We start from the raw sequence: 11903 nt of genomic DNA, 5'->3' as shown, positions 1-11903 counted from the left end.
TGAGGTGGTCATAGAATATGCAACATGTTTGTGAGGAATGGTCATGAATATGCATTAGGGTATGGGTACAATTCTTGTCTAAAAGTAGCTTGTCTGCCTATTTGTTCCTAAATGTTGTTTTAGTTGGTCTAGTGATCTGTCCATCAACTATGTGTTCCTTGACAAAGCTCTTTTGTTCTGGTTGCCAGTCAGTCTCCTTTCTGTGCACGCTCAGCTGACCAGATCTGGTTAAAACCCATATTCACTTGCTCTGAAGGGATACTTTCCCTGGGAGGAAAGGGTTCAAAAGAAACAGGTTAACAGGAGGGAAAGAGCTGGAAGACAGTTTAAGTATAGACTCTCTATGGAATTTGTTTTAACATTCTGTGGCAATAACTCATATACCCTAAGGGTAGGCTCGCTCATTGGGCAAGCCATGGAATTTACAAGGTTATGTAAGTCTGAGCAGGTTAGGGGAGAGTCTCAAAGAGTAGAGTATATTTCTATATACAAATGTGTTTTTAAATCTGGTGCTCCTCATGATGCTTGAGGGTATAGAAAACAAGAATGTCTCGCAGTTATTTCTTATGAAATGAAAATAGTGTGATGATCAGTATCCTATGGCTGCAATAGTAGGGTATACAGATCAGTCTCATTAGAGCGCCAACTATAAACTTTCAGTAACACATCAATGACTATCATGGATCTCATTAAAAAATAACATACCATTGCAAAGTGGAGTTTATTCCAGCAAGGGGAGGATTGTTTAGTACTTGAGAAGGTCTTTTTGTTTCCATAGATGTTACCACTCATACTTTCCTAACATGATATTCTCAGTAAAAGGCATAAAATACAAGGAAAAAAATACAAAGAACCTGTGTGAGTAGAAGAAAATAAAACTACTTTTCTCTCTGTAAAAAGGATGGCATTGACACGCACTACTTCAGCAGTCTGGCTCTAAGGCAAAGCAAGTCAGTGCACAGAAAAAGCTGCTACAAAGTGCTTGGAACCAAGGAAATACAAAATTAATATTAGCTTGAAAGACATGAAAGAAGACTCAAGTCATGAGTAGATGTAGAAACCCTCCAAAAGAAAGATAACACTGCAAAAATGCTGTTTCTACAGGCATTAATCCAAAAAACGATTAGGGTTACAATCCTAATCCCGATGAGACTGCTTTCTTTCAAACGTGATCAAAAGGTTCTACATTTACTCTGAATCAGTAAGGGAGAGGAGGTAGATTAGCCACCTGGAAAGGGAAAGTAATGAAGTGGGATGTACTTTGCCAGTTATTATTTGGTTTTATCAAGGCAAGTCCCGCTCAGAGTGACCATGTGTACAACAGAGAGAAACACTGCCCTCTCCTTTGCCAGCCGCACAAGTGTTCTAGTCGAGCTCATTGTTAAAGCCACTGTGTCGCTCCAACCCTTCAAGAGGCTTCCTCTTGTTTGATGGTCCTCTGCTTTGCTAAGCCTGATGTCCTCTTCCAGGGACTGTTTTGTTTGTCTGTTCATGATAACATGTCCAGAGCACCATCCTTGCCTCTAAGGAGCATTTTGAACATACCTCTTCCAAGACATACTTGTTTCCTTCTCTGGCCATCCACGGGACTGTCGATATTCTTTGCCAACACCATAATTCAAATGTAACAATTAGTTCATAATCTTCCTTATTCATTGTCCAGCGTTTAAGTGCATATAAGGCGGTTGAAAATATCGTGACTTGGGTCAGGCACACCTGAGTCAAGGACACCCTTACTTTTCAACACTGTTCAAGACAAAGTCTTCTGGAGCAGATCTCACCAGTGGAGCTCTTTGTTTCATTTCTTGACCCCTGCTTCCATGAGTATTGATCGTGAAGACAAGTAAAATGAAAATCCTGGACAACTTCAACCTTTCTTTGTTTATCAAGTTGTTGTCTACTGCTCCAGTTGTGAGAGTTTTTATTTCTGTTTTGCTTTTAACACTGAGTTGCAATTCATATTGAAAGCTGTAGTCTTTTCATCTTCAGCAGTAAGTACTTCAAATCCTCTTCACTTTCAAGCAAGGATGGTGGCATCATCTGCTCATTGCCAACTCTTAAGGAACATTTCTCCAGTCCAGGTGCCTGGCTCTTTGTCCATCTGCTCAGCATGCAGATTGAATAAATAAGCCAAAATGTCACAACACTGCCGTGCAGTTTTCCTGATTTTAAACCATTCAGTATTCCTTTGTTCTGTATAATGTTCTTGTGATATATATACATATATATATACAGGTTTCACATGAGCAGAATGAAATGTTTTATAATTTACGTTCTTCCCAATGTTATCCATAGTTTGCTCTGATCTGCATAGCTTTGCATAGTCAGTGAAACACAAGTGAACATATTCTGGATTTCCTTGCTTTCAGACAGGAGCCCTGGTGGCTACCCGGTGGGCTGTAATCTGTATGTTCAGCAGTTCTGAACCATCACCAGCTTTGAGGAGGAAAGACGGGGCTTGGTATCCCCTAGGCAGGGACAGTCTCAGAACCCACAGGGGGAACTGTGAGTCAGCACTAACTCGGTGACAGCAAGTTTGGTTTCCTGCTTTCAGCCACTACCTGTCTGATAGCAACAAAGAACTCGTTCATTTCATATCCTGTTCTAAATCCAGCTTGAATTTTTGGAAGCTCCTTGTCAATATACTGTTTCAATCATTTTTATTTCCCTTTTTTTAATAAATAATTATATTGAGGGGTCTTTCAGCTCTTATAACAATTCTATCAAGCACATTTGTACATATGTTGCCATCATCATTTACAAAACATTTTCTTTCTACTTGAGCCCTTGGAATCAACTCCCCTTTTATTCCGTCCCTCCCCCACCTTCCCACCCTCATGAACCCTTGATAAATTATAAATTATTATTATTTTCATATCTTACACCGTCTGCTGTCTTCCTTCGCCCATGTTTCTGTTGTTCGTCCCCCTCAGGGGGTGGTGGTGGTGGTGGTGGTAGTGGTGATGGTGGTGGTGGTGGTGAGTGTGGAGGTTAATTTGTTGATCCTTGTGATCAGTTCCCCCTTTCTCTCCCTTCTCCCCTCACCTTCCCCCTACCCTCGTGATTTCACTACTCCCATTTTTGTTCCTGAGGGGTTTATCTGTCCTGGATTCTGTGTGTTGAGAGCTCTTATCTGTACAGTGTACATAGTCCAGTCTAATTGGATTTGTAAAGTAGAACTGGGGTCATGATAGTGTAGGGTGGAGGAGGGGAGCATTAAAGAATTAGAGGAATGTTGTGGGTTTCATGAGCGCTATACTACACCCTGGCTGGTTGTCCCTTCCTTGTGACCCTTCTGTAAGGAGATGTCCAATTGCCTACAGATAGGTTTTGGGTCTCCACTCCAACCCCCTCATTTACATCCATATGATTGTTTGTTTTGGGTCTTGTGATGCCTGATACCTGCTCCTGTCGACACCTCTTGATCAAAAAGCTTGGTGTGCTTCTTCCATGTGGGCTTTATCGCAACCCTGCTAGAAGGCCACTTGTTTAACTTCAAGCCTTTAAGACACCAGATGCTATATCGTCTAATAGCTGGGCACCATCAACTATTTCTTTACCACATTTGTTTATGTACCCATTTTGACTTCTGCAATCCTGTTGGGAAGGTGAGCCTCACAGAATGTCAAGTTATTAGAACAAAGTATTCTTGCATTGACTTGAGTAGAGGCCCAATGTACATCTGTTACCTTGATACTTAATATATAAATATATTTGTACAGAGACCTATATCCCTATCATTATGTGTTGTGTTAGTCTGGGTTGAACAGAGAAACAAATCCAGAGACATTCATATGTGTATAAGAAAGAGCTTTATATACAAGAAAACATCCCCACCAGTCCAGATCAAGTCCACAAGTCTGATATTGGCCCATATGTCCGATACCAATCTCTAAATTTCTCTTCAGACTCACAAAACACATGCAATGACACAAAATGCAGGAATATCACAGGCCAGTACGTGGAAAGTCTTGTGGATCTAGTGTCACTAGAAGTATTTCAGTGCTGGTGTGGGTCTCCACGTGGCTCCTCCAGCTCCAGGGCTCTAGTGTAGCTCAATGTGTCTTGTCACCAAGAATACCAAGCAGAGAGTCTGTGTGTCCTGCCATCAGTGAGCTATTTATGTCCTTAGCGCCTACAAATGAGGTCATCAAGCTGTGGTCTACTTGACAGGCTACATACTCCATCCCTTCACTTTTAATAGTCTCAAATTGACAACAGATCATGTAACTACCACATATATTAGTAAATTTACATATATACATGCCTATATTTCTGCCTCTATAAATGTCTTTTGCCTCCAAGTTCTTTCTTCTATTTCCTTTTACTTTACTCCTGTCCCACTATCACGTTCAATGTTCATTTGGCTCTCAGTAATTCCTCTTGACAGCCTTGCACTTGATCAAACCCCACCAGGCAAAATGATCTTCAGTGAAATGTTACTGGTGTGTAATATTTGTGATATTGTTTAATAACTTTCATATTCTGTTGGGTCACATTTCTTTGGAATATAGATCTGTTGCAAATTGTCTGCCAAATTTGTGGGTATGGACGAGTGAGTCTCTCAGTCCTGTAACAATTTGTTGAAACATTTCCATTGATATTCTGTCAGTTACCGGAGGCAATTTTTTACCAATACCTCCAGTGAAGCTTGGCTCACCTCCTTCAATACTGCCTCCTTCAATAGTTTCAATATCTCCTCCAGGCCTTCAGTACTTCTTGATCATATGCTGCTTCTTGAAATGCTTGAAGAGTCCACTCCCTTCTGGTACAGTGACTCTGTTCATCCCTTCTATCTTTTTTGTGCTTCCTGCATCATTCAGTATTTTCTGAATAGAATTCTTCAATATTGCAACCAGAGAGTGAAATTTTTATTCAGTTCTTTTAGCTTGAGAACTTGCGAGGGTGTTTTTCCCATTTGCCTTTTTAACACAAGATCCATATTTCATTCACTACTTTGTCATTCTTGTTCCTTTGCCTATCTTGTTCCTTCAGATTTTTCTCTTGAGCTCATTGATTTAATCATTTTTCCCATTAGAGTTAGGGATTCAGTCCTCAAGAACAACTCTCAGAGTCTCTTCTAACGTGACTTTGATGATTTCAGATTTTCCTGGGTTCATGTTTTGTACATCCACATCCTATTTATTACTGAGTGTGTGCAGTTTCTTCTCATTTGGTATCAGGCTCTATTAGCAAATGAAGATCTTGAAAGCTTTCCTCAATCATTTGATTCGACTTCTCCAGTACTATTTTCTGTGCTCTCTACCCGCCCTGTATCAGATGCTTATTTGCTGCTCTTAATAAATCTTTCCACCACTAATCCATCAGAAGTGAAATGCTCTTCCAGTGGGTGTCCCTGCTGATATGTTCCATGCCAGGAGCCTGCAGTTAAAAGAAAGGGCTGGGAGGGTTCAGGGAGGCAGAGAACAACACCAAGAGAGATGGCCCTAAAGCAATCAGCCTTTACTCAACAAGCTGTGTTTCAGAGAGCCATTTCCTTCCTGTCTTTCCCTTTCCCCCCAGAGTCAGAGCCTATCTTGTTCCTGACAGATAAATGCAGCTTCGGAACTCCTCTTGCACCCTTGGGTGGCTTTGAAACCTCGGGGAAGAGAGAAAAGGGGCATGGTTACCCTTGGGGTTTCTAGGCCTCTACTTACTGTATGTTGCTAACTTCTATCCTCTTACACCCTTTATTGAGGAAGCCCCTCAAAGCAATGGGCTGACGCAGTGACTGGGCATCGATTGTGAGGATGAGAGAGGACTAGACCGTGTTTCCATCTGATATACTGTCATCTCAAATGGTGGAGTTCTTCCGTCTATTGCAGGATGGTCACAGGACAGTGGCAGGGAGGTTTTTCTTGGTAACCGGCTCTAAAAATTTCTTTCTCACTTATGTTAGCTTCTGGAGGCCCATGGCAAGATGTAGTGGTAATACTTTGCACCAAGACCCTTTGGGGAATCATTTATCACATCTTGCCTCTCTTGGACTACGATGGAGAGAGACTTTGAGAATAGATGCGAAATCCGGCACCTTCCAGATGTCAGAGTAAGAGACTGTCTCCCTTAGGACATCCAAATGAGAGGAACTGCTGTTAGAAAAGGCAGCTTTAAAATCCAACGTGGAAGCTAGGCTGGTGTCACGACTTTAACATGGAGCCTCCACTGCCAGCCTGTCCTCTTCCCACACACGGGCTCCCTCTGAGTTTAGACGCTCCTCCAATACCCTCTAAGTCCGACCCGCTCAGGGGTGTCCAACAATAATAGCAGCAACATAATTCAGCTCTGCCTGGTCCTGAGATGACAGTACTGAATTTGATTTGATTTTTATTCCATTTTTTTCATCTTGTAGTTTAATTGAACAGCTCAAGAGTATATTGAGTTTCCACTCAACAGTGAAGGCACATTTTTATTCATTACATGAACAACATCTTTCCCACTTCCTCCTTGGGCTCCCCATTTGCAATAGTATTCTTTCCTGCCCCTTCCGGTCCTCTGTGCTTTGTTTGAGAGCAAATGGCTGCCAGTTTGGTCCCTTAGGGTTGAGTGCACCTCCTTCTTGGTGTTATTTTGTCCCTTTACAGGCCTTTGTCACTTTATAGGCCTGTCTATGGTTTCACTAAAATTTGATCTCTATGTTCTTTTCCTTCCCTTACTAAGGCAGAAAACAGAAGAATCGATATTCCGATTGTGCAGAGGATGAATGCGTTGACCTGTCCCTGGAATGGCACTGGCCTGGGCTGTTCATGGGAAGGAAAATTATACAAAGAAGGATGAAGCACAGTCCCCACCATTCCTTCTTTCCTTTGGCTTCTCAGCCACATGTTAAAAACAGTTTTAAACACATTTAAAAGTGTGTTTAAGTTTAATTTTTAAAATTTAATCAAAATTTTTAAATTGTAAAAATATTTCCAGTCCCATTTTAAAAAACAAACAATTTCTACACAGAATACTTAAGGATTTTCTGGTGTTCCAGCTCCTAAAAATGATTTTCTGAAGTATTAACCTTTGGGCATATTAGTTCTAGCTGTGGGGCAGTATGTGTGCGTGTAAGGAGTGAAACAAATGCTTCATTCTGACTCATAGACACTCTGTAGGCTAGTGTAGAAATTCCCCATAGGATTTCTAAGGATGCAAATCTTTCTGGAAGGAGATGACGTCATCTGTCTTCTGCACAGCAACTGGGACATTCCAACCCCAACATTTGGTGCTAACGACTGCACCCGGAAAGTGAGAAAAGGAAACTTACTTTCTGATTTTCTTGAAGGTATATTAAAATATCCAGATTCTCAGAGCTCTGGTGACAGAGTGGGTGGGGTTACGAGTTGGGCTGTTAGCCATGAGGTCTTTGAACCTAGCAGATGCCCCATGCTTTTGTAAAGCCTCAGAAACTCAAAGGGAAGTTTTACACAATTCTGCAGGTTGGCTATGGACTATGAGTTGGAACTGACTTGAGAGGCATGTGTTATGCAATATGTGAAGGGGAAATAAATCTATCAGATTAAAATTCAAGGAAATATGAATAAATAAAATGTGTGGAATATATTACATACTTCTGAAACATAGACACATTGAATAGGAGAAGGGCAAGGTCATATAAGTGATTAGCTATTTGGAAGGTAATCGGAGAGGGACATTATATAACTATCAGAGTTCCCCTCATTTTAAAAAACCTGCACATTAATATTTTTGGTTGTCTTCAGGTCACGTCCAACTTGGACAACATGGATATCCAAATAAAATGATGCTTGGTCCTACATCATCTCCTTAGTAATGTGCATATCACACAGACTATTGGAGTCTATTATGTTTTCATTGGCTGGATTTCAGAAGTAAATGTCCAAGCCTGTTTTCCTAGTCCATCCAAATCAGAAAGCTCTAATGAAACGAGCTCATTATCACAGCAACACACGGTCCTTCACCGGCAGAAAAGTGGTGATGCGCATTGGCTAGGAATCAAGCCCAGGTTTTCTGCCCAAGGCAACAGTTCTACCACTTACCCTCTACTACCCACATATACCACATTTAAAAATGAACTAGAAAGGCTCTACTTGAGTTCCTGTTCCGTCTATATGAGCTGTATGATATTAAAAAGTGACTTCACCTTGTCACCTTGAGAAACCTCAGCCTCTCTAGCAATGAAATGAGGACCACAATTTCACTCATCTCAAAGGACATACATAAAATGATCTGGAATTCTAGACACTGACAGAAACATGGTAATTTCTCAATAAATAGCGGTTATTATCATTAGGGGTCCTATTGGCACAATGATTAAGCTGCAAAGGGTTGGCAATTCAGCGCACCAGACACCCCACGAGAGAAAGAAGAAACAGTCTACTTCTGTAAAGGTTACAGCATTAGATTTTCTATAGGTTAGGTCTATTCTGCCCTATAGGGTCACCAGGAATCATAATCGACACAGTTGTGATTTTAAAAACATGTTATCATCATTATTGCCATCTGTCTTCAGCCGGGTTCTCTAGAGTAGACAAACCTGCTCTCTATATACATAAAGCATACACACATATTTATAGAAAGAGTTTGTTATCATGGGAGTTGTAGAGGGAGGCAGCAGGTGGGGGTCAAGCTGGAAACTTTCTTAATTGGGGCAGCTTCAGAGACTGGTGAACTCAGGATTGGGAGGGCAGATGGCAGGCTTCTGGCTCCAGAGGCAAATGAATCCAAGGTTGTCAGGTAAGATGACAAATGACTGGGGCCTCCCATTGTTGGCAGACAGTCCAGCAGACCACTGACTCTAATGTAAAGAACCCGAGGTCAGATGACAAGCCAGGATCCTGACCCACTAAAAAGCAAGCAAGTTTTTCCACAGCATCCATGTATATTGTAAGCCAAGCCAACCTCCCAGGGAAAAACTTCATTTCATTTAATAGCTAGCAGATGAATCAATCAATAGCAGGTTTCTTTGTGTTCATATATGTTAGCTCTCACCATGTGGGATTATTACCTTTTAACAGCTAAATCACTGAGAATCCTGACCTAGCTAAATTGACCCAAAGCCTTAATTATCACTCCATTGCATGCCAGTCCCAGTGCATTTGCTTAGTCACCTCCTTTTGACAAATAGCATTCCATCACTGTTGTTTTGGCTGACACAGTTCCCTGCTGGGGTTCTTCACATCTCTGCTTCTATCATATTTCCTACTCAGCAGTGAAAGGTAGGAAACTCAGACGTCATGCTTTCTGGCAATCACTGATTCAAGACCAAGCCAACGTAAAACCAACTAAATTTACAGAGCAGTACCATGCACCCTTTATTTTCGTTGTCTTTTTCTTGGTGCCCCTGGGCAACACCCAGCATTATAAGATCAGATTGATCTGATGAATTGATACCCTCATGTCACCTGAGGAAAACTGGCTCAGTGATGTCCATGTATTTCTACAAGCTTAATATATTGCTTAAATTGACTGTTTCCCACCCACTTTGGGTAGTGACCACGGAAAGGGAAAATATATTGATAAAAAAGTTGACTCTAAGAGCTAGAACATAAAAACATCAAACAAACAAAAAACCTTGGCTCCATTCGAAATTCTTGCCATCTCTCTATTAAATCTGAATGCCCTTATATGGCTTTATGTTCTTCTCATCTTGTTACCATGGTTTTCTAGGTGACGACAGCAGTGATTCAGGGTCCCCTTCCATCATCTTCAATGCACACTCTCCAACAAGGCCGTTTCAGGACAGGTGGCCACCCCAAGAAGCTATCCCACTGAGGAGCTTACACAAAGGAGGGCCGCCATTCAGCGTTGGTGATCAAACAAACACAAGCCAAGAAGAGCACCCTGGCAGGATCCGGAGGGCAGCGTTGCGGCCCACACAACTCTTTCATGCAGTGAACGAGGAGTACGAATCTGGAGAGGAGAGTGAGGAAGAGAGGTCCAGCTGGACAGCCGAGCACAGAAATGGCAGGGAACACCACAAATCCCACCGTCCTTTACTCCAAAGAAAATAGTTCTATTGTCTCCAGAATTGTTCCCGTATTTTTCAGGAGGTCCTCTTTCTTTCTTTTTTCTGTTTTGTGTAAGAAGCATGTTCTAACTGGGTTAACTTCCTCAAGCCAGTAGACATTTGTATGTGAAGTGACAGAGCGATTTCTCAGAAGACTGGGAGGGAAGTTAAAGACTGCTGCATAGTTTGCTTCCTGTTTCCCAGCGATTGATGGAAGTTAATTATCCCAGGGACCATTCACAAAGAATTCTTTAGAGCTTTACATCAGGAATGTTTGACCCATGTCATATATGGAGATGCAGGCATGATTTACCAGTAATTCATAACAAAATTAGAACTAAGAGGGCCTTTAGTCATCAGAAGGCTGAGCCCAACCCCTGTGTTTACAGAAAAGGACACCTTGCCCAAGGTCACATGGTTAGTTGGTGACCCCCCCCCCCCCAAATGGATTGTCCTCTATCCCAATTGAAGTGTTCAATTTTGATTGTGATATTCAATATGCCATACTTGTGTTTCTGGAGAGGGTTCAAATAACATTTCGATGTTTAATCAGTGTCAACTATAGATAGATTTAATACTGAAGAAGATATGATTCATCTGTCAACAGTGAGTTTGTAGTCTATTTTATGATTTGAATATTTATTTTTAAAACACTAAAGATAAACAGCAATAAATAGGTTTTAATAACAATGATATGAACAAGTATTTATTAGGAGTGGCTTTGTGAGGTGTGATATTTTGTCCTAGGATTTAAAACTGTTTTCCAGCCTAATTTTCCATTCTCCTCATCTCCAAACTTCACCTTGGGCTACACACTTCAGCTTGACAACTTCCCTAGACTGCCTCGTCTTTCCTCCCTCCTTTCCTGCTCTCCCTCCTGGTCAGCCACCTGTCAATAAATGCATGTTATTAAATACTGTTCATTGTGCCCAATAACTAACCTGTACTAATCAATTAACTGAAATACCTTTGAATCATTGTATTGACATCTCTACCCTCTCCAAAGTGTTTAATTCTATGCATCTTGAAAAGCCATGATCAAATTCTACCGGCTCCATTGGTCTGCCTTAATTTAAATTAGATTTTTCCTCAGAACATGACCAGGGATTGTACTTCTTTGGACATGCCATTTAACTTGTCTGTCACTTGTGGTAATATATGGCTAAAATGTGCATGTATCCCTACTGGAACCCAGGTGATGCAACTGTTAAGCATCACTCAACTGCTCCTCCAAAAGGTGGTAGTTCCAATCCCCCCAGTGGCTGTGCTGGGGGCGGAAATGGTGATCCACTCCAATAAAAGATGACAGCATGTGAAATCTGATGGAGCAGTTCTGCTCTGTCACCGGAAGTCCTTATGAGTCAAGGTTGACTTGACCTAATCCCACTGACACTGAGTCAAGTCTAACTCTCACATTATAGAGACCCTGCTGGACAGGATAGATCTTCCCCTGGGGGGTCCAAAACTTTAATCTTCACAGGAGCAGACACAGCCTCATCTTCCCCTTGCAGAGAAACTGGCATGTATGAAACTCAGACCATGTGGTTCCAAGTGCAAGGCCCAACCCACTGCGCCACCAGAGCTCCTGGACAGACTTATCAGTACCTCCACATGGTCTGAAGATCAGGGAAGATCCTTTGTTTCTTTTATATTTCATTTGTTTTTCAGTATGTCTCTTTTTAATTTGGAGGTTTATCCTTTTGTTCTTTTTTTCTTGAATTTTTATTAAGTTGCCCTCTGGTTAGTGGAACCCATCAAACATCGGTTCTCAATTTATGGGTCACAACCCCTTTCACAGGGGTCTCCCAATTAATAACATTCGTCAACCTACAGCTATGAAGTAGCAACAAAGATAATTTTATGGTTGGGGGGGAGGGGTCACCCCAACATGAGGAGCTGTATGAAAGGTCACAGCATTTGGAAGGTTGAGAACCAC

General features: G+C 41.5%; 1 protein-coding gene across 1 annotated transcript in view; it reads left to right on the top strand.

Moving 5' to 3' along the window:
* The window catches only part of SLC9A4 (solute carrier family 9 member A4), an 86429-nt gene extending 75772 nt beyond the window's left edge, over nucleotides 1-10657 (top strand). The window contains exon 10 of the mRNA XM_045283821.1: nucleotides 9628-10657. Coding sequence (XP_045139756.1) covers nucleotides 9628-9971 — 344 coding nt within the window. The 3' untranslated portion in view covers nucleotides 9972-10657. The remainder of the gene's footprint in view (nucleotides 1-9627) is intronic.
* The last annotated feature ends 1246 nt before the right edge of the window (nucleotides 10658-11903 follow it).

Source organism: Echinops telfairi, unplaced genomic scaffold (genome assembly GCF_000313985.2).
Source record: "Echinops telfairi isolate 266 unplaced genomic scaffold, ASM31398v2 ScPeMD7_7467;HRSCAF=8505_1, whole genome shotgun sequence".
In the NCBI taxonomy this organism is placed as follows: domain Eukaryota; kingdom Metazoa; phylum Chordata; class Mammalia; order Afrosoricida; family Tenrecidae; genus Echinops; species Echinops telfairi.
The sequence above is the reverse complement of the archived record's forward strand: the minus strand, read 5'-3'. Positions and strand labels throughout refer to the sequence as shown.